The sequence below is a fragment of the Myxine glutinosa genome, chromosome 7 (assembly GCF_964187855.1).
Source record: "Myxine glutinosa chromosome 7, kmMyxGlut1.1, whole genome shotgun sequence".
NCBI lineage: Eukaryota > Metazoa > Chordata > Myxini > Myxiniformes > Myxinidae > Myxine > Myxine glutinosa.
In genome coordinates this window covers 177,078,067-177,105,483 of record NC_136267.1, presented here as the reverse complement: position 1 = coordinate 177,105,483, position 27,417 = coordinate 177,078,067, and the positions used below count along the sequence as shown (strand labels likewise).

The 27,417-nt window shown below is 49.0% G+C and overlaps 2 protein-coding genes across 8 annotated transcripts in view; one reads left to right on the top strand and one right to left on the bottom strand.

The window, feature by feature from the left end:
- The window catches only part of LOC137431859 (sterol O-acyltransferase 1), a 97,992-nt gene extending 96,050 nt beyond the window's left edge, over positions 1-1,942 (top strand). For all 5 annotated transcript variants that reach the window (XM_078782577.1, XM_078782579.1, XM_068123632.2 and 2 more), the window contains one exon: positions 1,509-1,942. In XM_078782577.1, coding sequence (XP_078638703.1) covers positions 1,509-1,565 — 57 coding nt within the window. In that variant the 3' untranslated portion in view covers positions 1,566-1,942. The remainder of the gene's footprint in view (positions 1-1,508) is intronic.
- COX14 (cytochrome c oxidase assembly factor COX14) lies at positions 1,245-9,183 on the bottom strand. Of its 3 annotated transcripts, none has more exons than XM_068123634.2 (4): positions 9,091-9,183; positions 8,896-8,963; positions 6,169-6,273; positions 1,245-2,377 (listed from the first exon to the last, which is right to left on the bottom strand). In XM_068123634.2, exons 3-4 carry the CDS (start codon positions 6,175-6,177, stop codon positions 2,165-2,167), a joined length of 222 nt encoding a protein of 73 aa, XP_067979735.1. In that variant the 5' UTR covers positions 6,178-6,273; positions 8,896-8,963; positions 9,091-9,183; the 3' UTR covers positions 1,245-2,164. The 3 variants fall into 3 exon arrangements, with proteins under 3 accessions (XP_067979735.1, XP_067979738.1, XP_067979736.1); XM_068123637.2 differs by having other exon boundaries at positions 6,214-6,273; XM_068123635.2 differs by lacking the exon at positions 6,169-6,273.
- Between the last annotated feature and the right edge of the window lie 18,234 nt (positions 9,184-27,417).

Genomic DNA, 27,417 nt, shown 5'->3' with positions numbered 1-27,417 from the left:
GACGCCGTGTTAATGTGTACAAATAGCTTATTGTGGCGTTTTGTGGGGCATCCCAAACATTATAAACCCATTGGGGAGGGGGTCCAATAAGAATAGCATTAAAAACATTATAAACCACAAACACATATGATTACCTTTTTAAGCAGTCGCTACTGCTGTTTAACACTAAACTGAAAACAACTGTTCCTCGTGTCTTTTCGTCCTCTGCTCCAATTGGTTCATCTGATCATGTGCTTGTGAAAGTCAACACCACTCTGGCTATTCTAAGAGAGCTGCCTCAATGTCAGCGAGTCTGGCATTACACTCAAGCAGATTGGCAGGGGCTGCAAGCAGTCATCTCTCTTCCGGATTAGTCTCCCATATCTACTACCCCTGATGTTAATTCAGCATGGGAATTCTTCCACAGAAGCATGTTCTCTCATGCACAAATTCAGGTTTCTGCAGGGCACTCATGTTACATCATCAACCACCTTATGGCTCCAAAAATACAGAACCACTGCTCACCTCCACTCATTTGTTGTTATTCTTTCCCCACCTGTGGAACCAACTTCCACATTCTCTTCCATTTCATTCTTCCCTCCAGGTTTTGAAGACAGCTCAGACTGTCCCAATCCAAAACCATATTTTCTACCCTCGTTAACTCCCTGCCCCCCTCACCCAAAATCAAGCTCCCAAGCCATCCACCTTTCAAATTTCCAGTTTCCCTCCTGAGAGTTTCCTTCTGTGTCCATCATGTCCACCCCATACATCCTCTCCTGCCCCCACCCATTTTTATCTAAGTCTGCCTCTATCTTGGCTTTCAACTCGATTGGCGTTCTCTCTCTCTCTCTCTCTCTCTACTGTTCCTTTTATCCTATTGTGAATAGGATGCATTCAGTGTACTAGTACTAATTATTCCATGATCGTCGACTATGTATACAAAGAAGTGGAGGAAACCCGACATTTTTGAGGCATTGTATGCATATCACATCCCCCACAGACTAACGGACCCAAACCTAGATCTACTGTAATCTATATACTCCAGAGAGGATAATAACATGAACCTTCCTGTCACTCCTGTATGAAGAGGGTGTACTAGTAATAAAATGCTGCCATTGAAAAGCTAATGATCTATTTTCTTGCCTGGAAAGATAATACTGGTCTTAATTGAAACAAAAATGTGTCTGTTTAATCAAGAAGCCCGTTAAAACCCCTCTTTATGGGATTGAGGATCAAGAAGCAGGAATGTGAGCTTAACGCAGCGGTTCCAACGGTAACATTTATTATTCTACGACAGCAGGAACTCTTTTGGAAGGACAAGGGAGCAGCACACAAATAACAACCACAGCCACCACAAGAACAATTATTGCGTGTTTATAAAAGATCCTTTTTGGGGTTTTACTGCATTTTACATTCTCATTCACACTCAGATAGACATGTAATGTTTGTGAGGTACAAAATGCAGGGCGGAAGGAGTATGACTGAAACCAACCGATTCACCTGACAGTTGCGTTTTTGTGTTATTACAGGGAGTTTTGTGGGATACTGTGGTGCCACGCTCCTGGTCATGCTACCAATGGGGTTGAATCCAAGCCTTCGTCTACCATCCCATTCATATACATGTTCCAAGAGGAGATTTATATCAGGACAAGAGGACTCGTACAAGCCATTTTGGAAAGCAGGATGAAACAAAAGTCTTTGCAATGTTTATTTTTGTTCCTCGAACAAAATACAGGAACGTTTGTTTAATGGGACCATATTTGATCCTCAACATTCGGCCAAAAAAAAAAGATCCTTATGGAGATGAAGCTTCTATATTGCAAATATCTAACTTCTTGAATCAATTTATTGTTCATACCTCTTTTATGTGTGGAAACTTCAGAATATTTTTTATAATGTGAGAGATCTTACAATGATTACAAAGTGAGTGCATGACGTGTAATAAAAGATTTTCAGACCAAGATTTCATTTAGATGCTGAAATAAACAATTTCAAAATGAAACAAAAACACTTAGTCGTTCAGATTGAGAACATTCCAAATACCAACAGATTCATAAAAAATTCATCATGCTTAGGCCAACACCCAAACAAATGACATTATTATCGTTGTCAGGAAAAGAAAAAGGAAATTCAATACATTCTTTAGCGATCTTCCTTGGGGATTTTTTCAACAATTGTGCTTTTTTCAACAATCTGTTTTCGGTTTTATCCGGTCAATTGGTTGCTGCTCTGCTTCGATTTGCCGTGCTTTTCTGTTCATGTATATGGAGTAGACCTGCGAGCCGCACAGTAAAGTGCCATACATCGTAAGCACCATCATTGACCCGGAGAAGATCTTGTAGGCGATATTTGCCAACTTCTGTTCCCGTGCCATTGCTCTTTTGCTGCTGCCTGAAACCTGGAAAGAGCAAGTCAGTCGTTTTAAGATGGTATTAAAGGAGCACATAGAGGGATATTCTGTGGGTAGATTTAAGCAAAATTTACAGTGTTATGTCCTGGCACGATGCAAATGGTGAAGAACTGGATTTTGGACAAGGAAATGCTTTACAATCATACACAACAAGAGCTTAGAAAGCAGCGGTATTTACAGCATGTCATAAATTTATTTCTTAAATTTGTTCAAATTTCCTCGTACAACACAACAACATGCATTTTAAGGCCATTTTCCCTGCTAGAGCGAGGGTTAGCCTTGCGGTCCCCATGACAATCTTCTCCATTTTGCCCTATTTTCTGCATCTCCCCTTGTTAACCCCCTTGCCCACATTTCTTCTTCCACCATCTTTAGCCAAGTCTTTCTCGGTCTTCCCCGTCCTATACTTCCTTCTACATTCATTTCCATCACTCTTCTCAACCAGTCACTTTCATCCTTCCTCAACACATGACCAAACCATCTCAACCTGTTCCTCTTCACAGCATCAATCACAGGCTCTATTCCCATCATCTTTCCCAATTCATAATTTGTCTTCCTCTCTCTCAACGATACTCCGCACATCCACCGAACCATTCACATTTCCACCCTTTCCATCCTTCGTTACTGCTCTACGTTCATTACCCATGTCTCGCTCCCATAAATCATAACACTTCTCACACATGCAGCATACACCTTTCCCTTAAGCTTCAACGACACTCCCCTCCTCGTCAGCACGCCACTCAGTTCCCAAAACTTCTTCCATGCACATCTCACTCCAGCAACCGTTGCCGAGTCTGATCCACCTTCTCCATTCAGCATATCTCCTCGGTAGCAAAATGTTTTCACATTCTATGCCTTACATTATATGTCTCCTCGTACAACATAGAATGATGCAAAATCCTTGATGCAGTACCGTCCACAAAATGTCCAATTGGATGGCACTTATCTAGTCTGGCTTTGATTTCTGACCCGACTACAAACAATCAGATTTGTGCTGCACCTCCAGGTGTTGTGCCTCAGATGGGCCTTAAGTTGGGTGTCCTGTCTGCTATCAATAGTTGGTGGACATGGAACGTCAAGGCGTCCTTCACAAAGAGTAGGTGAGTTAACGCCGGCACTCTAAACAAATTCCTGGTCGCTTTCAGTCAACCCGTCTGACCTGACCCGCTGGTTCGTGCAAGATGGACCAAAAGCCTTTCCCGACCCGACCAACATGAAGAAGGAAATGAAAGTGGTTGTTAAGGTCGTAGTGGTGCTATTCATAAAACATAATTCTCTGAAGGTATATGATATATGGCAAAGTTTTTAATGTTGAAACATTTCCATAAACATCCCTCGTTTATATACTATCGGACCCCGCTATTCACGGGTTCCGCGTATGATAAAATGCGACCTGTTTCTTTATTCGCGGAAAGGTGTCCTGCAAATTCGCAGTTTTATTTATATTCGCGGCCATGTTCGTCAAAATTGCGGGGCTTTTTTTTTCCTATTCGCGGCTGTATTTCACAAATTCGTGGTTTTCAGGGGCATTGAAACTGCCGCGGCATACATGCGCAGGATTTTCAAAAACGGATTATCGGATTATCGTTCACGGATTATCGTTGACATTCTCTGGATTTTCCTCGCCATCCGTGGATTTTGCCTCACCAATCGCGGATTTAGCCTCACCATTCGCAGTTTGGTCCTCTCTATTCATGGGTTTCCACGACTCGGGAACCTATCCCCCCTTTTTCCATTGAAACAATGCCCTGCTCTTCACTATTCGCGGATTTTCCAGGAACTTATCCCCCGCGAATAGCGGGGTCCCAAGGTATTAAAACATCTCGGGCATAGACATCCAAGAAATGAAATGTGCAAAACCAAGAAAAAATGAAAAGAAATGCTAAGTGTTCGATGGAAATTGGAGAGAGAGTTGGAGGGAGAGAGAGAGAAAGAGTTGGAGAGAGGGGAAGTTAGAAAGAAAGAGAGACAGGGAGAAAAAGAGAGAGAGAGCAAAAACGATTGAAAGCATTTCATGCCGAACACATTTCAACGAATCCTGAATGATTTTGGAAGCAGATGAATATCTCTGGCTCCTCGGGAAGTACATTTCATTTGAGGGGTACCCGGATTTCATTCCTCAATCACAAAATCAAGCCGAGGACACTTTACCCATCATATCAGAGATCAACTGTTTTGGATACACTGGAAAACTCGTCTTTTAACCTCGATGCTGTGATTGCTGCCAGAGGCGTGCACGCCCGGGATGGACGTTGTTACTTCCACGTTGGTTCCCCATGTGAAACCATTCGCCACAACACATGGTATCACATGAGCAAATTGCACTACCAACAATCATGTGTTCACTTTTTTTTATGGCAGACGGCACGTGCACACACAAACTTTTATAACTTTTGATGTACACATGGTAGAACTAGAACAGCACTCAGTAGAGAGCATACCTCTGCCTGGTTGGCCATATCACTCAATGCTGAAGAATCACTTAAAAATTGGTAGATGAAATCTTATTATAACAGAACAAACGTATATGGTTATGTATGTCACTATGTTTATATGTGAAGAAAACGTCTTCTTCTTCAAAAAAAAAAAAAATTACCACCCTCTTAATTAACCCTCTTAATTGCGTTAAGACTGCTGAGACCGCTCAGACCTTTGACGACCCTTTAATTCCCCCAAGATCCTTCAGACCACCAATACCACTGAAGACCCAAAACACCCTGAAGACCCCCAAAGACCAAAAACACCCCAAAGACCAAAAACACCCCGAATACCCGAATACCCAAAACACCCCGAATACCCAAAACACCCCGAATACCCAAAACACCCCGAATACCCAAAACACCCCGAATACCCAAAACACCCCGAATACCCAAAACACCCCGAATACCCAAAACACCCCGAATACCCAAAACACCCCGAATACCCAAAACACCCCGAATACCCAAAACACCCCGAATACCCAAAACACCCCGAATACCCAAAATACCCCAAAGACCAAAAATACACCAAAGACCCAAGAAGAACCAAAACACCCAAAACACCTTTTAAAGACCCAGAGGATCCAAAAGACCCTGAAGACCCAAAACACCATGAAGACCCAAAAGACACTGAAATGGTCAAAGATGCCTACCCCTCTGAAACGACGTGTGGTGAGGCGTGCGCAGCGCACCGAGTCACGCTAGTAATAATACTACAACAAACAACATGCATTTTAAGGCCATTTTCCCTGCTAGAGCAGGGGTTAGCCTTGCGGTCCCCATGACAATCTTCTCCATTTTGCCCTATTTTCTGCATCTCTCCTTGTTAACCCCCTTGCCCGCATTTCTTCTTCCACCATCTTCAGCCAAGTCTTTCTCGGTCTTCCCCATCCTCTACTTCCTTCTACATTCATTTCCATCACTCTTCTCAACCAGTCACTTTCATCCTTCCTCAACACATGACCAAACCATCTCAACCTGTTCCTCTTCACAGCATCAATCACAGGCTCTATTCCCATCATCTTTCGCAATTCATCATTCCATCACTTGTTTTCCTCTCTCTCAACGATACTCCGCACATCCACCGAACCATTCGCATTTCTACCCTTTCCAGCCTTCGTTGCTGCTCCACGTTCATTACCCATGTCTCGCTCCCATAAATCATAACACTTCTGACACATGCAGCATGCACCCTTCCCTTCAGCTTCAACGACACTCCCCTCCTCATCAGCACGCCACTCAGTTCCCGAAACTTCTTCCATGCACATCTCACTCAAGCAACCGTTGCCGAGTCTGATCCACCTTCTCCATTCAGCCTGTCTCCGAGGTAGCAAAATGTTTTCACACCTTCCAGCTTCACGCCGTCTCCAAGATCCAACTCAACATTTCCTCCATGTGCAGCTCCCTCTGTGCACACCATACATTTGAATGTAGCTGCCACACTGGTTAATGACCCTCTCAGACCACTACATTTTTGAGGAACCCACTCAGCGCACATTGTACATTGAATGGAGTTCACTCCGACACCCTTCCTGCACACAGCACACGCTAGTAATAATAATAAATAATAATAAATAATTGGTGGATGAAAGTATCATTAAAGTTTTAATACAATACAGTTCAATTTTTAAATTATTCTCATTAAGAAAACTCTGGGGAATTGAGGACGTTTGATTTGAAGAGTTGCTAAAAATCTAATCTTGAATTGTTTTCTTCATGTAACATTTCAACTACCTGGATCTTGTGAGCATGTTCATGCAACAAGGCTTTGAGAAGTTTGTGCATGATTATACGTGGCACGTTTGATGTGGACTTTGTTCAAATGATTCCTGGACAGCTGCTATGGCTTCCTCACCGATTTGTGAGGAAACAGTTTCTTTAAACTTCATCATCCAATTGTTAATCGAGTTCCGGTGTGGTGCACCTTTCTTGTCATGAGTGGTGAATTTTCTTCTCACTGCAGTTGTAGACTTCAGTTCAGCTAGCTATAGCACACAGTCTACCTTTTCTTCTAATGTCGCAATCTTCTATAAGTTATGTATCTGAAAAAATGAAACAGTTGAGGGATAGAAAATTCAACTCTATTGTATTAAAACATTATGAATTAGCCTTTTGTGCACCATTTATAGTTTGTTTCTATCATGTGTACAACAAAAGTTCAAAGTTGTACAAGTTCAGCCGAGCAGAGGTATGCTCTCGACAGAGTGCCATTCTAGTTTTCACCTGCAATTCCTGACATCTCCATCCTGACGTCTATCCATGACGTCATTATCCTCTCCCTTTTTGTAACTCCTGACATCACCCAGACGTCTATATGTGACGTCATTACCCTCTCCCTTTTTGTAACTCCTGACATCACCCAGACGTCTATCTGTGACGTCATTACCCTCTCCCTTTTTGTAACTCCTGACATCACCCCAGTCTATCCGTGACGTCATTAACCTCTCCCTTTTTGTAAATCACCCCAATCAAACACTTCCCCCCCCCCCCGTCTTCTACCGACTCCTCTCCGGCCTTGCTCCCCCAGCTCTCTCTGGGCTCTGTCCCCCAAATATTCCTACAGGTCGCACCAGATCTGCCTGCAACCCTCTTATGGTTAAACTGCCAAAATCAAGACTCTCTGCTCACCTTCACTCCTTCGTTCCTCTTTTCTCCCGCCTCTGGAACAAACTCCCTCACTCTCTTCAATCCCACTCCTCCCTCCAGGTCTTTAAAACGGCTGTTCACCACCATCTCTTATCTTCCCCAATCCAAAACCTTGATCTTTTCTACCCCCGCTAATTTCACCCCAAATCCACTTTTTTGAGGTGACTTTTTACTTCTTTCCTGGAAGTCCTTGGTGTCCTTGCGTTTTATACCTATCCTGCCTCCCCCCAGGCCCTCTCCCTCACATCTCCCGATGTCCCTGCTCTCAAATGTTGTGTTTGTGTGCTGCCTCCCCTTCTCTCCCCATCTTGTCGAACGCTCCCCTTTTTATATACTTTGTTTGCTTGTTTGTTTGATTTGTTTGTTTGATAAATGTTAGCTCTTTCACGAGCCTCGACTCTGTATACAAAAAAAAAAAAAACTGACATCACCCCGGTCTATCCATGACGTCATTATCCTCTCCCTTTTTGTAAATCTTGACATCGCCCCGGTCTATCCGTGACGTCATTACCCTCTCCCTTTTTGTAAATCTTGACATCGCCCCGGTCTATCCGTGACGTCATTACCCTCTCCCTTTTTGTAAATCTTGACATCGCCCCGGTCTATCCGTGGTCATTACCCTCTCCCTTTTTGTAAATCTTGACATCGCCCCGGTCTATCCGTGACGTCATTACCCTCTCCCTTTTTGTAAATCCTGACATCGCCCCGGTCTATCTATGACGTCACTACCCTCTCCCTTTTTGTAAATCCTGACATCGCCCCGGTCTATCCGTGACGTCATTACCCTCTCCCTTTTTGTAAACCCTGATATCGCCCCGGTCTATCCGTGACGTCATTACCCTCTCCCTTTTTGTAACCCCTGACATCACCCCGGTCTATCCGTGACGTTATTACCCTCTCCCTTTTTGTAAACCCTGACATCGCCCCGGTCTATCCGTGACGTCATTACCCTCTCCCTTTTTGTAAACCCTGACATCGCCCCGGTCCATCCGTGGTCATTACCCTCTCCCTTTTTGTAAATCCTGACATCACCCCGGTCTATCCGTGACGTCATTACCCTCTCCCTTTTTGTAAATCCTGACATCACCCCGGTCTATCCGTGACGTCATTACCCTCTCCCTTTTTGTAAATCCTGACATCACCCCGGTCTATCCGTGACGTCATTACCCTATCCCTTTTTGTAAATCCTGACATCACCCCGGTTTATCCGTGACGTCATTACCCTCCCCCTTTTTGTAAATCCTGACATCACCCCGGTCTATCCGTGACGTCATTACCCTCTCCCTTTTTGTAACTCCTAACATCCATACTTCTTCCTGAAATCATCCCGATCCCCTCCCCTCCATCGTTACATTTATATACTGTACATGTACACGTGCATACCTTCTCTCGATCCAGGTGTCACTCTTCCCTGCAAGACTAGAAAGGTTCACGGAAGTCGGAAGGACAAGCTGCGGAAGGGCAGACACGGAGTTATTTAACACGAACCTTGCAATACACAGCACAATCACATCGTGCTTTAAATATTACACGATACTTTCATCCTTTGCTAAGTTTTCCGAAATACACAAAACAAACCTCAATCAAACACCAACACAAAAATCGAATAGCGGAAGCATGTGAATGTTGTTGTTGTTGTTTTACTGTCCCGAGAATCGAAGGCAGTAGCCGATGTAACTGAGGTGATAAATTAAAATATTTAACAAGATATTTTCAAATAATCACTAGAATTGAGCGGAAACACACCCAAACCACCCCTACACACACCATTTTACACCGAACGACCAAATATAAATCCAACTCAGTTTTTTAACTAACCCGGAAGTGACGTATAACCCCTCGAAACAATGAATATTTAATATCGTTGGATGAAATTCCTCTGTCAGGTCTGCAATACTATTTTTTGTATGTTAGTCACGCATTGAAATGGATTATTGAACTGGATATAAATTATATTTTACTGAGAATAAAGGAAACGGGATTATTACAGCGGTGTTCCGCTATCAAGCGGCTTGCTTATCGCTCGTCAAGCGGCTTGCTTATGGCTCGCCAAGCGGATTGCTTATCGCTCGCCAAGCGGATTGCTTGATTCAAAGTGCTCAAGCCCTACAACGGAACAGGGTGTTCGGCATTTTCTCAATCGAGAGGTTTCAGTACCCATGATGCAGTGCGGCGGCGCCATATTGGGTGTAAGCTGAACAAGCGACAAAATGTAAACAAGACCTAACAAAGCCAAGTAATTAGTTAGAATGAATTAGCCAAAGAAGACTTAGTGTAACCTTCAATTGTAGTAAGTCAGAATAAGGAGACATCTATGGTCATCAGTCATCTCACTGGAGGCAAGTCTCCTACCGACTCGGTTTTGGAGTGAAATCTGTACCTGGCGTTTATCAACGTGTCATGGACAGTTGAATTTCCACCGAACACAATGTGGTTTGTTACCAACATGATGTTCTGGTTACCGATCATGCAAATGCTGAACATCTACAAAAACTGGATCGAGTTCTGAAGAAGATTTCGGACCTCGGCCTAGGCCTGCGTCAAGACAAATGCAGGTTTATGGTGCCTCCTGTCGCTTACCTGGGTCATACAATTGATGCCGAGGGTCCACACCCAGCTGATGAGAAGGTCCGAACTTTCAAGGATGCACCTGCTCCACGAGACGTGACCAATTTAAATCATACCTCAGTTTGGTTCAGTTCTATGGTTGTTATATCTCGAATATGAACAAGTTTTGGGCCCTGTTGACCAAAGGAGTCTCCTGGATCTGTGGGTCCACTGAACACTCAGCATTCCAGACATCCAGGGATCCACTCAAATCATCCAACATTCTCATTCATTTTGATCCAGAGAAGGATCTCGTGCTGACATGTGATGCCAGTTGGTATGGAGTGGGTAATGGTAATGTGTTATCTCATGTGATGCCAGTCGGTATAGAGTGGGTAATGTGTTATCTCATGTGATGCCAATCGGTATAGAGTGGGTAATGTGTTATCTCATGTGATGCCAGTCGGTATAGAGTGGGTAATGTGTTATCTCATGTGATGCCAATCGGTATAGAGTGGGTAAGGTGTTATCTCATGTGATGCCAGTCGGTATAGAGTGGGTAATGGTAATGTGTTATCTCATGTGATGCCAGTCGGTATAGAGTGGGTAATGTGTTATCTCATGTGATGCCAGTCGGTATAGAGTGGGTAATGGTAATGTGTTATCTCATGTGATGCCAGTCGGTATAGAGTGGGTAATGTGTTATCTCATGTGATGCCAGTCGGTATAGAGTGGGTAATGGTAATGTGTTATTGTTACGGGGTCCTCCCCTATCCCCTGGTCTCGGTAAACCTCCGAACCCCGAGAGGATCCCCGGCAGAAAAATATGTTATCCTTTGTTGAAATTAATCAATAATGAAACTCTCAATGAAAGCATCAAATGAAACAATCAAATCAATCATGAAACCACACCAAGGGTTATGAACAAATATTATATTAAAAACACACCAAAAAGCACCCTACAACAATGGGGGCAATCACCCCTGCAATCCAATCTTAAGATGGTACCCCAGCTCAGACTCACGGCACCCCCAGTGACTGAAGCAGAGCCCTTCTCAATGTCTCTAGCACACAACGGTGCTCCCGGTGTAGAGGCGATGGCGATGAGGCGGGAACGGAGATGTAGGTAAGGCGGGGACCATCACGTGGTCCCAGCCAACCCCAATTGGCGGTGGAAAGAGGAATCCCCAAAGACGCTATCCAAACGTGCACCTACACAGTGCAGTCGCGAACCGCACCGTATTCTTCAAAGGCCGCTGTCGCGCACCCACATCCTCGGCAAACCACCGGAGGGCTGGACCAGCGGACGTGACTAATCAAGGGTCCGCGAACGACGCACGAGGTCCCGGAAATGGCGGTATCTTCTTCCTCGGATCGCAGCCGCTAGGCGAAGATTCTCCGGAATCTCCCACCTGTACCTGGCTTCACAGGCTTTTCCACGACACCAGCAGTATCAACGATCGCGCGAGATTCCTTTCCAGGACTCAAAGTTCCCTCTCCATGGACGCTCGACCAAACTGGGTGCAGAGCTGCTCCCAAACGCCTCGTTTTTTCTCCGCCTTACGCACTCTTCTTCCTCGCTCCCTTTTGCCTTCCGGGTCACCATCCGATTTCCGGCCACATTTTACCAGGAGCACTTTTAAACCTGTTAACCACAATAACCCTTACTGAGAACCAACAATAAGAATAATACCAACAATAATTAGGGCCAAATCCGTAACACTTCCCCCCCTCAAGAAAGAAAGTTTGAACACAGCGAAAACTTTCTTTGTAGGCAAATTCTTGAAACCCACACAAGCAATAAATGTTTCCCCAAAAATAAAGCAACAACTTCGAACAACTTACAGAGATTTCCAAAGTTAATTCACTCTGGCCAAAGCATCAGCAACGACATTGTCCCTGCCCTTTACATGTTCAATTTCCAAGTTACCCCTGCAAAGCCAAACTCCATCTCATCGACCTCTGATTTTTACTTTTAGTTTCTTTTGAATGAAGGTTAAGGGGTTGATCAAAAATCCAAAGTCAAGCAACTCGATAGCACTTTCTCTGGGAGGCCGAGCTGAGGGCCAGGTTCCATGGTGGTTGGGTGGTGAGGCCTGGACATTTTCACTACATGGACGCCTTTAGGAACGTGGAGTTCACGGTTAGTCCATGTAGGAAAGTTCACTACATGGACGCCTTTAGGAACGTGGAGTTCACGGTTAATCCGTGTAGGAAAGTTCACTACATGGACGCCTTTAGGATCGTGGAGTTCACGGTTAGTCCATGTAGGAAAGTTCACTACATGGACGCCTTTAGGAACGTGGCGTTCACGGTTAATCCGTGTCGGAATCTTGGCTCGGCTGCTCCGCAGCATTCAGTGCTTCCACACTTTCTAACTTCCAAACAATCACGGTTGGACCACTTGTCACTGTAGTCACATGAATGGCGGTCTCCTTCTCGGCCACTGCTCTGATAAATCTTTCCTTCGGGAGCTGCCATAACTCTGGAAGCCTCCATAATAATATTGATTGCGGCCACCACCACCACTACTCCATGGTCCTCTGTAGCCCCCTCGACCCCTAGGAAATGCCTTCCCTACTGTGATGGTCCGACCATCCAACTCCTTGCTATTCAGATCCTTTTCTGCAACTCTGGCGTCCTTTGAGTTTTCAAACGTGACAAAGCCAAACCCTCTTGACTTTTGTGTTTCCCTGTCTTTTATCCGCAGCACTTCCAAAAGCGGTCCATATTTGCTGAAGGCAGACTCCAGAACCTCTTCCTTTGTTTTGAAGTTCAGTCCCCCTACAAAGAGCTTGCCAATATTGCCTCCATCCCTGACGTGCGTGTGCCGACACTTAGTTTCAGGGTATTTCCTCTTCTCTTCAGGGCGCTTCCTACTAGGCTTTTCAGCAAACATCGGGTTACCAGAAACTTGGCCACCGGCCAAATCATTCCCGATAACAAAAGATACTCCTTCTACAGGAAGAGTGGCTTCTAAACCGACGGTGACCGGTCCTGACACCAAATCGGACTCCAAATGGATGACATGAAGTGGAGCCCTAACACAGCCACCAATCCCCTGTAAACGAACACTAACCCCAGTTGCCGTCTCCTCGGACAATGGCAAGATGCCTTCAAGCATTAAAGATTGATGTGCTCCTGTGTCCCTCAATATCCTAACAGGTCTCCGGTTAGTCGAGGCTCCATCCAGTGACAAAAACCCCTCTGAAATAAATGGTTGGTAACTCTTTTGAGGGCGATTTCTCACAATGGCCATTGCATTTGGAGTCGTACTATTCGAACTCCGCTCCTGATTTTCCTTTCCCAGAGCATAACAGTTGGATATCAAGTGTCCAGGTTTATGGCAAAAAGTGCAAGTAGGCCCGGAGGAGAACCTCGTGGTCTGCCAAGGCATGGGGGCAGCGGTCTGCCTCGAGCCCCCCGGACGATAGGTCTGTCTTGGAACCGCAGTCTTCTGATTTCTAGAAGTCGTGGTGTCAGAGTGGTCCTCATTTTCATCTCGAGGCCGACCCCATGGATTTTCATTCTCCACCCCTGATGTACCATATCTCCCCTGGCTAGGTCTGGGTGAGAAGTTCGGTTTGTGGAACCCCATCCTGTGTGTTAAGGCATAGTCATCTGCCATGGTTGCTGCCTCATACAACTTTGGTACTTTCCTTTCCTCCAGATGTACTTTAATGTCCTCGTGGACACACTGTTGGAATTCCTCCACCAGGATCAATTGTCGCAATAGTTCGAAGTCTTTCCCCACTCCTTTTGAATCACACCACCTATCAAACATGGTTTCTTTCAATCTGGCAAACTCCACATGGGTCTCACTCTCCCTCCTCGTGGCATTCCGGAATTTTTGCCGGTAAGCTTCCGGGACCAATTCATAGGCTTTGAGAATGTGTTTCTTCAATACCTCAAAATCTGCTAAGCTTGATAAGAGGATAATAAGCTTGTGACATACACGTCAGGTGGGTCGATGACAACCGCTGACTACCTGCTTGTGCGTAGGCGAGATATGGGGCACCTCCGGGACACAAAGGTGATCCCAGGGTAGGAGGCTGTTTCGCAGCACCACTTGGTTGTCTGCGACATAAGGGTGAAAGATGCGAGGAGAGCTCGGCGGGTGAAGTACCAACCGAGAATGAAGGTGTGGAGGTTGAAAGAGGTGACAGTGAGGGAGGCATTAAAAGAGAGGTTGAGTATGGTGGAGGATGATGTGGTTGAGCTTGAAAGTGGTTGGATGTCAATGAAAGATAGTCTGTTGGGAGCCTTTGGTGAGGTTTGTGAATGGACAAAAGGACCACCGAGGCACTCGGAAACATGGTGGTGGGATGATGAAGTTGGAAAGAAGATTGACAAGAAGAGGAAGAAGTTCAAGGAGTGGCAGAAGGCGAAGGGTATGGGGGCAGAAAAGGCAGAGCATGAAAGTTATAAGGCAGCCAAGAAGGCTGCAAAGAAAGAGGTAGCAAAGGCGCAGGAGGCATGTAGGAAAATATTTGGAGAACGCTTGGATTTGGAAGAGGGTCAGAGAGTGGTATTCAGGATTGCAAAGCAGATAGCGAAAGAGAGGTGTGATGTGATGGGGGTGAGTTGCTTGAAGGATGAAGTGGGACAAATCGTTGTGGACCCAGATGGAATTAAAGGAAGATGGAAGAGATATATGGAAATACTGTTGAATGCAGAGAATGAATGGGATGGCAACATGGAGAGTAACCCAGTTTTAGGACCGGCAGAGAAGATACCTGAGAAGGAAGTTGAGGAAGCAATAAAAACAATGAAGAGTAGAAAAGCGGGAGGGCCGACGGGAGTTGTGGGAGATATGTTGAAGGCAGCAGGGAATTGGGGTGTGAGGAGAATGACAGAGATCTGCAATCTGGTGGTGAAAGAAGGCCGCATTCCAGTGGATTGGGAACTGAGTACCCTCATCCCTCTATACAAGGGGAAAGGTGACCCTCTGGACTGTGGCTCGTATCGAGCGATAAAGTTATTGGAGCATGGAATGAAGGTATTGGAAAGGGTGTTGGAGAGGAGGATAAGGAAGAAAGGGAAGATTGACGAAATGCAGTTTGGATTTATGCCAGGAAGAGGAACGACAGACGCGCTTTTTATTGTGAGGCAGTTGCAGGAGAAGTACATGGAGAAGAGGAAGAAGTTGTGTCTTGGGTTTGTTGATCTGGAGAAAGCATTCGATAGGGTTCCACGTGAAGTAGTGACATGGGCATTGAGGAAGTTAGGAGTGGAGGAATGGTTGATCAGAGTAGTGAGGGCAATGTACAAAAGAGCGAGCACAGCTGTAAGGACGAAGGACGGGAACAGTGGTGTGTTTGAGGTGAAGGTGGGAGTGTATCAGGGGTCGGTACTAAGTCCACTACTATTTGTAGCTGTGATGGAGGTGCTGGCTTGGAACGTAAAGGAGGGTTTACCATGGGAGTTGTTGTATGCAGATGATCTGGTGTTGATTGCAGAAAATATGGATGGACTGAAGGAGAAGATGAACAAGTGGAAGGAATGTATGGAGACAAAAGGTCTGAAGGTGAATATCGGAAAAACGAAGGTGATGGCAAGTGGTAAAGCATGTGGTGAGGTGGAAAGAACTGGGAAGTGGCCGTATACTGTGTGCAGGAAGGGTGTTGGAGTGAACTCCATTCAATGTACAATGTGTGCTAAGTGGGTTCATCAAAAATGTAGTGGTTTGATAGGGTCATTAACTTGTGTGGCAGCTACATTCATGTGTAAGGTGTGCACAGAGGGAGCTGCAGATGGAGGAAATGTTGAGTTGTATCTTGGAGACGGCGTGAAGCTGGAAGGTGTGAAAACATTTTGTTACCTAGGAGACATGCTGAATGGAGAAGGTGGATCAGACTCGGCAACGGTTGCTGGAGTGAGATGTGCATGAAAGAAGTTTCGGGAACTGAGTGGCGTGCTGACTAGGAGGGGAGTGTCGTTGAAGCTGAAGGGAAAGGTGTATGCTGCATGTGTGAGAAGTGTTATGATTTTTGGGAGCGAGACATGGGTAATAAATGTAGAGCAGCAACGAAGCGTGGAAAGGGTGGAAATGCGAATGGTTCGGTCGATGTGCGGAGTATCGTTGAGAGAGAGGAAGGCAAATGATGAATTGTGAAAGATGATGGGAATATCCTCCGCTTCCGGTCCGGTCTTCCGCTTCCGCCCTCCGCTTCCGGTCCGGTCTGAAGAGGACGCAGGCGTCACATGCTCACCGCTTCTTCTACTGGGCCACTGTCTGTGGCTTGCTTTTTTGGTGGTCGTGCATATTTTCTGGCCATTGAGTCTGCCCTCCGCATAGTCCCGGCTCTGCTCCCTGCTTCGCCTACCCGGCTCCTTCGCCTGCTCGCTGTTTCCTCGGGCACGCTCTCGTGGGTTGTGTCCTTCGCAACGGTGTGGCGGTGGTTTTCCCGCCGTGATCTTGATTTGTAGCGGCGGCGGTTGATTGCCGCTGCATTTCCCGCTTTGCCGTGATCAACCTTGGCCTCGTGATCGTCTCTTTGCTCCTGTCTGCCCTCTGCTTGGTCCCGACTCTGCTCCTGGCTTCACCTACCTGGCTCCTTCGTCTCCTTCGTTTCCTTGGGCCTGCTCCCGTGCGTTGGGACCATTGATTCACCTCCTCAACCTTGGCCTCGTGCTCGCCTCTCCGCTCCTGCCTGGCATGGCTCTGCGGTACACCGCCGCAAGGCTCCTTCTGCTCAATACCCGCTCCACCCCATCATGCATCTCTGCCATCAAATCAAATGGACTCCTCCGACGACCCAGGTACATTCACCGTGGCTCCGGTCGTAAGTTTGTATATGTACAATCAGGTCACTCCATCCCCGTCCTCTGGTCGGCTCAGCGCACTCCCACTCATCGTCCCAGCGCACCTAGTCACGGCAACGCACAAAATCGCACCTCCTGCCTGCGAACCCTGGCTAAATCACCTGAATTCATCCCCGCTGTTCAAAACAACATCAGGCTCACCCTGTTCAACACCCGGTCCCTCAACAACAAATGCCTCATCCTGAACGAATACATCCTGGATAACAAACTGGACTTTCTCTGTCTCACCGAAACCTGGCAACAACCACTGGACTACTACACGCTCAACCTCACCACACCCAATGGATATTCCTACGTCAATAAACCACGCTCAGAGGGCCGAGGTGGTGGAATTGCCGTTATCCACCGTCAAGACATCAGGACCAGCCTCATCCCCATCGCCTCATCCTCATCCTTTGAACACCTGGCTTTTAAACTCTCTGGTCGCACGCAGTCAGTCATGGCTGTCGTCTACCGCCCTCCCAAACCACACCCATTATTCCTGTCTGACTTCTCCTACTTTCTGACCCAGCTATGTTCCCTCTCCCCCTCAATCCTCCTCCTTGGTGATTTCAATATCCACATGGACTCCACTGACTCCACAATAACCACTGACTTCACTGATTTACTCACCTGCTTTAACCTCACTCAACATGTCAACTTTCCTACGCATATCCGTGGTCACATTTTGGACCTTGTCTGCTCCACTGGATTAATTTTGCACCATCTCTCTGGCTCCGACCTCACCCTCTCTGACCACTTAGCCATCACTATGACCATCAACATCCCCACCCCAACACCAAGACATTATCGCACTATCAACTTCCGTAAGCTAAATGCTCTTTCACCTACCTCATTCTCATCCACCCTCTCTGAAAAAATGTCCACTTCTCCCTTCATTGACCTCCACACCCCTTCCGACCTCACTGACTACTACAACCACACTCTCTCCTCCTGCCTTGACCAGATTGCGCCTGTAAAAACCAAAACAGTTTCTTTCACCCATTCTGCTCCCTGGTTTACCCCTGAACTCCGCCTGATGAAAACTCATGCTCGCCAACTTGAAAGACTCCGCAATAAAACAGGTCTCACAGTTCACTCCCAAGCCTACAAGGACCACCTACAACACTACAAAGATGCCCTCTCCCACGCCCGCTCCGCCTACTACTCTCAAATTATCCACTCTGGCTCCGGAAACCCAAAAGCACTCTTCTCGACAATAAACAAACTCCTCCGCCCCCTGGACACCACCACCCAGTCATTCACAGTAGACAACTGCATCTCCTTCCTTTCTTTCTTCCAACGCAAAATTGACAACATCTACAACAGCTTGACCACCGCCGCACCCGCTCCCCCTCCAACCACCTGCCCCCCCTTATCCTGCCTTCCCCTGTCTCAATTCTCCCCGGTCTCCCCTACTGACCTCTCTGAACTCATAGGAATGAAAACTGCCACCTGCACTCTTGACCCCATCCCCTCCAGCTTTGTCAAGGCCTCCCTCCCTGCTCTCTCTCCACTTATCATTGCAACAATAAACTCCTCCCTGTCTACAGGCATCGTCCCACCATCCCTCAAAATTGCTGCTGTTACCCCCATTCTAAAAAAACCTGGTCTAAACCCTGACACCCTAAACAACTTCAGACCCATCTCCAACCTACCCTTTCTGTCGAAAGTTTTGGAACGCGCTGTAGCCACTCAACTCAAACATCACCTCTCTGCCAATAACCTGTATGAAACATTCCAATCCGGATTCCGCTCCAACCACAGTACTGAAACTGCTCTCCTCAAAATCACCAACGACCTTCTCCTCTCCTCTGACGCTGGCAACCTCAACATTCTCGTCCTCCTCGACCTCAGCGCTGCCTTTGACACCATCGATCACACCATCCTCCTCACCCGACTTGAATCCACCTTTAACGTTACCAGCACTGCCCTCTCTTGGATTAAATCATACCTCTCTGACAGACGCCAGTTCATCTCCATCAATAACTGCAAATCCCCCACTGCTCCCCTCCCCCAAGGTGTCCCCCAAGGTTCAGTTCTTGGCCCCCTCCTCTTCATCCTTTACCTGTCCCCCCTCGGTCACTTAATCCGCCGTCATGGTCTCCAATTCCACTGCTTCGCCGATGACATCCAGCTTTTCATCTCCACCAAGTCCGTCTCCACCGACACCCACTCTATCCTGACAAACTGCATCTCTGAAATAAAATCCTGGCTTCAAATCAACTTCCTCAAACTTAACTGTGATAAATCTGAAATAATCATCATTGGCCCAAAAACGCTCACAAAATCCACCCATAACTTTGCCCTCAACATCGACGGTATCCCAGTATCCACCTCCCCTCTCATCCGGAATCTTGGCGTCATCTTTGACCAAACCCTCTCCTTCGACAAATACACTAAACAGATCACAAAGACAGCCTTCTTTCACCTGAAAAACATCGCCCGTCTCCGCTCATCCCTCTCCTCCACGGCTGCAGAAACCCTCATCCACGCCTTCATCACCTTCCGTCTGGACTACTGCAATAACCTCCTCTATGGTTCACCCTCAACAATCACCAATAAACTCCAATACATTCAGAACTCCGCTGCCCGTCTACTTACCCATTCCCGGACCCGTGACCACATCACCCCCGTCCTTTACAAGCTTCACTGGCTCCCCATCTCCCAGAGAATCCAGTACAAAATCCTCCTATTGACCTACAAAGCCCTCCATAACCTGGCCCCATCCTACCTGGCTGACCTCCTCTCCAGACACACTCCCACCCGCAACCTCCGCTCTGCTGGTACAAACCTCCTGACCCCCCCCCCATCCGGACCAAATTCAGATCCTGGGGGGACAGGGCCTTCTCCATCGCTGCTCCCACCCTCTGGAACTCACTACCTCACACCATCAGAGACTCCTCCTCACTCACCACATTCAAAACAACACTCAAGACCCACCTGTTCAGCACTGCATTCAACATTCAACCCACAGCATTTAACCCCTGACTATCACTTCTCCTTCAATCCCTGGTGTTAGGCTAGCGGCTAGGGTGCCGGCTTAGGATCCTCAGATCCTGGGTTCGAATCCTGGTCGATTGCTGAATTAACGCCAGGGGGGTTGACTCAGCCTGTTCATCCTTCCGAGGTCGGCTAATTGAGGACCAGTTCACTGGTAAATTCCCTGGTTGTCGTTAAAGGCGGCAAAAAGGGTTGGTGTCAGGAAGGGCATCCGGCCGTAAAACATTGCTTCAAAAAAGGGGACCGAAAAACAACAACAACCACGGTTCCCGAAAAAGGCCGACCCCTGCTTTGCGGGGAAAAATGGCCTCTAAAGGTGGTTTTTTTTTTGTTTGTTTTTTATCACTTCTCCTTCTCCCCCCTTTTGCTTTAAATATTTCCCTATTGATTCTTGTCTTTTTGCAATTGTTGTTTTCATGTTTTGTTATGCATTATGTTTTGCACTCTGTCAAAGCGCCTTTGGGCTTCATGAAAAGCGCTATTCAAAATAAATGAATTATTATTATTAATATTGCCTGTGATTGATGCTGTGAAGAGGAACAGGTTGAGATGGTTTGGTCATGTGTTGAGGAAGGATGAAAGTGACTGGTTGAGAAGAGTGATGGAAATGAATGTAGAAGGAAGTAGAGGACAGGGAAGACCGAGAAAGACTTGGCTAAAGATGGTGGAAGCAGAAATGCGGGCAAGGGGGTTAACAAGGAGAGATGCAGAAAATAGGGCAAAATGGAGAACATTGTCATGGGGACCGCAAGGCTAACCCCCGCTCTAGCAGGGAACATGGCCTTAAAATGCCTTTTGTGTAATCATCGAAAAGCCATTGCCACTATGAGTTGTGACCGCGGAGTGTGGATCTATTTCCGCTTCCGGTCCATTTTCGTTTCCTGAGAGTCGATAAATGTACGACAATCGATCGTTGTCTGTGGAGTTACATCACGGTACTTTGTATCGACCGATAGGCCGGATCTGGATTCGGACCTGAACCAAAATCGAATCGGCTTGTTCGAGTCACCGAAATAACTCTTCCACCAAGTTTCCTCTCAATCCGTCCACAACCTTTTGAAATATCGTAATCACAGATATTAAACAAACAGATAAGCGTTATTAGAGCGTCTTTTCTGACTTTGTGGGGTAGGAGGTTCAAAGCCCGTTCGAGTAAAACAAGAACACCAACATTCAAACAAGTAGAGCTACATTCAGAGTACCCATGATAGATAGATAGATAGATAAATAAATAAATAAAATAGAGAATAAAATAAAATAAATAAATAATGAAATAAAAATGAAAAATCACTCATAGAGCGACACTTGGCAAAAGAGAACAAAGCAGAATGGCACTCAGTAGAGCCTCCTTTTGACCTCACAAATAGTTGGTGGTTGAATTCAGTTGGCCGATATGAAAATCACATTCAAATTCCAAGTCAATCGGATGAAAATTAAGGATTTTAGAAATTTGAAATTGTTGTTGACCTTTGGCCTATGTTGACCTTTTGGCCTATGCTGATCTCAAAAATAGTTGGTGGTTGAATTGAGTTAGCTGATATGAAAATCCTATTCAAATTTCAAATCAATCGGATGAAAATTGAGGATTTTAGAAATCTGAAATTGTTGTTGACCTTTGGCCAATCTTGACCTTTTGGCCTATGCTGATCTCAAAAATAGTTGGTGGTTGAATTCAGTTTGCCGATATGAAAATCCGATTCAAATTTCAAGTCAATCAGATTAAAATTGAGGATTTTAGAAAGTTGAAAAAAGTGGTTCACCTTTGGCCTATGTTGACCTTTTGGCCTATGCTGATCTCAAAAATAGTTGGTGGTTGAATTCAGTTTGCCGATATGAAAATCCGATTCAAATTTCAAGTCAATCAGATTAAAATTGAGGATTTTAGAAAGTTGAAAAAAGTGGTTCACCTTTGGCCTATGTTGACCTTTTGGCCTACACTGATCTCAAAATTGTTGGTGGTTGAATTCAGTTAGCCGATATGAAAATCACATTCAAATTCCAAGTCAATCGGATGAAAATTGAGGATTTTAGAAATTTGAAATTGTTGTTGCCCTTTGGCCTATGTTGACCCTTTGGCCTATGCTGATCTCAAAAATAGTTGGTGGTTGAATTCAGTTCGCCGATATGTAAATCCTTTTCAAATTTCAAGTCAATCGGATGAATATTGAGGATTTTTGAAATTTGAAAAAAGTGGTTGACCTTTGGCCTATGTTGACCTTTTGACCTCAAAAATGTATAGGATTTTGTCGGACCACGAACTCTACCATTTGGTGAACTTTGGTGAAGATCGGTTTCAAATTGTGACCTGTAGGCAAGTATAAGTGAGCGAACAGACAAACAAACAAACACACAAACCGGAGTGATCAACATACTTGCAAAAAATTATATATTTATAATTTATTTAATTATTATTATATTATATTAAAGCGCGGCGTTACGCGCGCTGCTTGTGAGCAAGGAGGAAGCGGACAAGCGGTAACATATAAACGTCTTTATTGCAAGACTACACTGTAACACTGAACTCCTCCGGGCTGGTCGCCCGGTGTATATCATGAGGCCACGCCTACCCCTCGGGCGTGGCCACCGCCCACTTGGTGCGTGGAATGATGTCACCACGCCAGTGGGCTTTTGTGTCCGCCACACGCGCCCCCCCAGAATTCCCGCGCACCTGGAGGGCCAGTTTGTGGGGCAGTCGAATGACCCGGCCGAAGCGCCCCCTGGCGATCGGCGGCGTCCGGGGTGCAGGGATACCAGGTGGGATGCCCCTGCCTGCCCCTGGGATGGGTGCAGGACCGGGGGGCGCCGTGGCGGCGGGGCTGGGCGGTGCCGGGGGTCCGCCCGCAGGAGGGCGGCCCCGACGTGGGGGTCGGGCCACTGGCGGTGGATGGTCCACATCGAGGTGGGCCGGCTTGAGGCGGTCTACCGAAACGTGGTCAGGAGTACCGCCGATGTCCAGGGTGAAGTGCTTCGCCCCGGTCTCCAGCACGTGGAAAGGCCCGTCGTACGGGGGCCGCAGTGGTGTCCGATGGGCATCGTGGCGGACGAAGACGTACTCCGCCGTGCGAAGCTCCGGGGCGACGTGCGTCGGTGGGTGCCCGTGGCATGCCGTTGGCACCGGGGCGAACCTCTGGGCGGTCTCTTGCAGAGCGGAGCGCTGCTGTGCCGCGGACCATGGTGCCGTGGAGTCGGGGAGGAACTCGCCCGGCACCCGCAGCGGTTGCCCGAAGACCAACTCCGCCGCGGATGCGCACAGGTCCTCCTTGGGCGCCGTCCGGAGGCCCAGCAGGACCCAGGGGAGCCTGTCGACCCAGCCGCCGTCGCGGAGGGTGGCCCGGAGCGCGGCCTTCAATGAGCGGTGAAATCGCTCACACAGGCCGTTAGCCTGGGGGTGGTAGGCCGTGGTTCGGTGCAGCCGGACCCCGAGCCCCTGCGCAACCGCCCCCCAGAGCTCCGAGGTGAACTGGGGGCCGCGGTCGGATGAGATGTCTGAGGGGGCGCCGAACCGGGCGACCCAGGTGGCGATGAAAGCCTGCGCGACATCGGCCGCCGTTGTCGACGCCAAGGGCACGGCCTCCGGCCACCGGGTGGTGCGGTCCACCATGGTGAGGACGTGGGTGAAACCCCGCGAGGGGGGCAGAGGTCCCACCAGGTCCACGTGGACGTGGTCAAACCGGCGTTCCGGCACCGTGAACGGGGCCAACGGGGCCTGGGTGTGCCGGTGCACCTTGGCGCGCTGGCACGCGAGGCATGTCCTGGCCCAGCCGCGGACGGCCTTCCGGAGGCCATGCCAGACGAACTTGTCGGCGATCAGCCTTTGGGAGGCCCTCGCGCCCGGGTGGGACAGGCCGTGGATGGCGTCAAACACCTGGCGCTGCCAGCCCGCGGGCACAATGGGGCGAGGACGCCCGAGGGAGACGTCGCACAAGAAGGCCGCGCCCGCGCCGTCGAACGGCACCTCGGTGACGCGGAGGCCCATGACGGCGGTCCGCAAGGCCTGGACGTCGGGGTCAGCGGCCTGGTCCGCTGCCATCCGGGCATAGTCGATGCCGAGGTGGACTGCGTGGGCGACGGCCCGGGAAAGGCAATCCGCAACCGGGTTGTCCTTCCCCGCGACGTGCTGGATGTCCGTCGTGTACTCGGACACGGCCGAGAGGTGACGCTGCTGCCGGGCCGACCACGGCTCGGTGACCTTGCCCATCGCGAAGATCAGCGGCTTGTGGTCGACGAAGGCAGTGAACGCCCGGCCCTCGAGCAGATGGCGGAAGTGCCTGACCGCCAAGTGAAGTCCGAGCAACTCGCGGTCGAAGGTACTGTAACGGCGTTCGGGCGGGCGAAGCTGCCGGCTAAAGAACGCCAGCGGTTGCCAAGCTCCACGCACCCATTGCTCGTGCACTGCGCCCACCGCGTAGTCCGAGGCATCGGTGGTGAGGGCGATCGGTGCATCGGGCGCCGGGTGCGCGAGCATGGTGGCGTTAGCCAAGGCGAGCTTCGCGCCCGTGAACGCCGTGTCCATCTGCTCGGTCCAGGTAACGTCGCCTTTGCCCGGCTTACCTCGGAGAGCTTCGTGCAGGGGGCGCAGGAGCTGGGCGATACGGGGCAGGAACCGATGGTAAAAGTTCACCATGCCCAGGAACTCCTGCAGCCCTCTGATCGTGCGGGGGCGCGGAAACCCCTTCACCGCCTCCACCTTGGCCGGCAGGGGGACGGCTCCGTGCCTGGTGACACGGTGCCCCAGAAAATCGATTGTGGCGGCGCCGAACCGGCACTTTGCGGGGTTCACAATCAGGCCATGCTGGCCCAGGCGTTCGAAGAGCGTGCGGAGGTGGCGTAGGTGCTCTTCACGGGACGCGCTGGCGACGAGGATATCGTCCAGGTAGACGTAGACAAAATCCAAGTCGCGCAGGACGCTGTCCATCAGTCGCTGGAACGCCTGAGCCGCATTCTTCAGACCGAAGGGCATGCGCAGGAACTCGAAGAGTCCGAATGGCGTGATGACCGCCGTCTTCGGGACGTCCTCCGGCCTGACGGGGACCTGATGGTAGCCGCGTATGAGGTCCACCTTCGAGAAGAAGGACCTGCCCGCCAAACGGGCGGAAAAGTCCTGAATGTGGGGGACGGGGTAGCGGTCGGGAGTCGTGGCGTCATTGAGACGGCGATAGTCCCCGCACGGTCGCCATCCCCCGCCGGGCTTCGGCACGATGTGCAGCGGCGACGCCCAAGCGCTCTCTGAGCGCCGAACGATGCCGAGTCGCTCCAGGGTAGCGAACGCCGCTTTTGCCACCGCCAGCTTCGTCGGCTCGAGGCGGCGTGCCCGGGCGTAGACCGGTGGCCCGACGGTGGGGATGTGATGGGCCACCCCGTGCTTGACGGCCCCCGCCGAGAAGGTGGGCCGCGTGAGGGCCGGGAAGCCGGCGAGGAGGCGGGTGAATGCGTCCGCTGCCGGAAGCGTACAGACCAACGTGGCCGGAACCGAATCGTTCGGCAAGCCGCTTGGCAAGCCGCTCGTTGAGCTGGGCAACGCACATGCGAGCGAGCTGAACGTCTCGGCCTGGACAAGCCGTCTGCGCTTGACGTCGACCAGGAGCCCATTAGCGCACAGGACGTCCGCGCCAAGCAGTGCCATGGGCACGTCGGCGGTGACGAACGTCCATCGGAAAACCTGCCCTCCAAACCGCAGAGAGAGGCAGCGTTTTCCGTACGTACGGATGGGCGTCCCGTTCGCGGCAAGCAGCGCGGGGCCCCCACCCGCGGCGTGCTTGTCTGACGTGCTGGCGGGAATGACACTCACCTGTGCTCCCGTGTCGCACAGGTAACGGCGCCCGGAGAAGGTGTCCGTTATGAACAGCAGGCTGCTCGAACGGCCGGCGCTCATCGCCACAATTGAGCGCCGGCCCGGGCGTTTCCCGACCCGTTGAAGGAGCACGGCGGATGACACCGCCGAGCTTCGTGGCCGAACTTGGCGTGGAACCAGCACCAGGTGGTGGAGCTGGAGGAGCGCGGCTGGCTCCGCCAGGCCGGTGGAGTCGACGGGTTTCCCCGCGGTGGCAGTTTTCGCCGCGGCGGTGGGCGGGGCGTGGCGGCGTTCACGAGGTGCGTATCAGCATGCTGCTGAACCTCAGCGTGCTGTAGAAGATGATGCTGTGGAACATCAGCGTCGAAGGCCGTGACGGCCACGCCAACGCTCGCCCGCGTGTCCGAAGCGGCGAAGTACTTGTCCGCCTCGGCCGCCAATGCTCGGGGTTCCGTTAGCCCGGTCCCGGCCAACGCGAGGCGAACCTGCGCTGGAAGTTGGCGACGGAAAAGCGCCCGGAATAGCGAACCGGGGGCTTCGTCGCCCAACAGTGACAGCATATGGTCCATTCGGACCGACGGGCGCGTCTCACCGAGCTCGGGGAGATCCAGGAGGCGATCGGCCCGTGCGTCGTCCGTGAGGCCGAACGTGGCTAGGAGTAGCCGCTTGAGTGCCTCGTACTTGTGGCCGTCCGGTGGGTGGCGAAGGACGGACACAACTCGAGCGGCCGTGCCGGGCCCGAGGGAGGCGACGACATGGCAGTAGCGCAGGTCGTCGTTGGTGAGGCGCCGAAGCTGAAATTGGGCTTCGGCTTGAACGAACGAGACTTCGGCCTGGGCCTCCCAAAATTCGGGAAGTTTAATCGCCATGGCCTTGTCGTTGGCCATTGCAATGGCGTCGTGTTCGGAAGGATCGCTACGGCAGATCCAACGTCGAGGGTCACCAGTAAAGCGCGGCGTTACGCGCGCTGCTTGTGAGCAAGGAGGAAGCGGACAAGCGGTAACATATAAACGTCTTTATTGCAAGACTACACTGTTACACTGAACTCCTCCGGGCTCGCTGGTCGCCCGGTGTATATCATGAGGCCACGCCTACCCCTCGGGCGTGGCCACCGCCCACTTGGTGCGTGGAATGATGTCACCACGCCAGTGGGCTTTTGTGTCCGCCACAATATATTATATATTATATTATATATTATTATAATTATTATATATAATTAATTATTAATTATTATATATAATTAATATATAATTACTAATTACTATATAATTACTAATTATAAACATTATATATTATTATATATATTATATTATATATTTATTTAATTTATTTTAAAAGTATTATTTTTTTGCCAAGGACGGTAATAAAACATCCAACACGCGAGTGTCGGCGAACGGGCGTGGAATGGAGCGGTGTATAACAGTGGAACACGCTGCTGCCTGGCTTGATATTCAGCATTTAAAAAGGTTTGGCAACTCGGGCAATCAACCGTAGGTTGGCAGCCATTGCGTAGGCTTGTTGGGCCAAATGGCTTTCCCCTGCATCGAAGTTCCTTGTAAAGGAAGTCATGCCATTTTATTTATTTATTTCTTGAAGTTTTCAAGAGAAAGTGAACGGAAGTTGCCGAAGCTGCAATGCATTGTGGGAATTCATCGTCGGCAAATTACAAATTACAATCACTGAAAATCTCTATTTTGCACGAATGTTGCAGTTGTATAGCTCATAAAATTGATATTTAAATTGTAAAAATGCTTATTGGA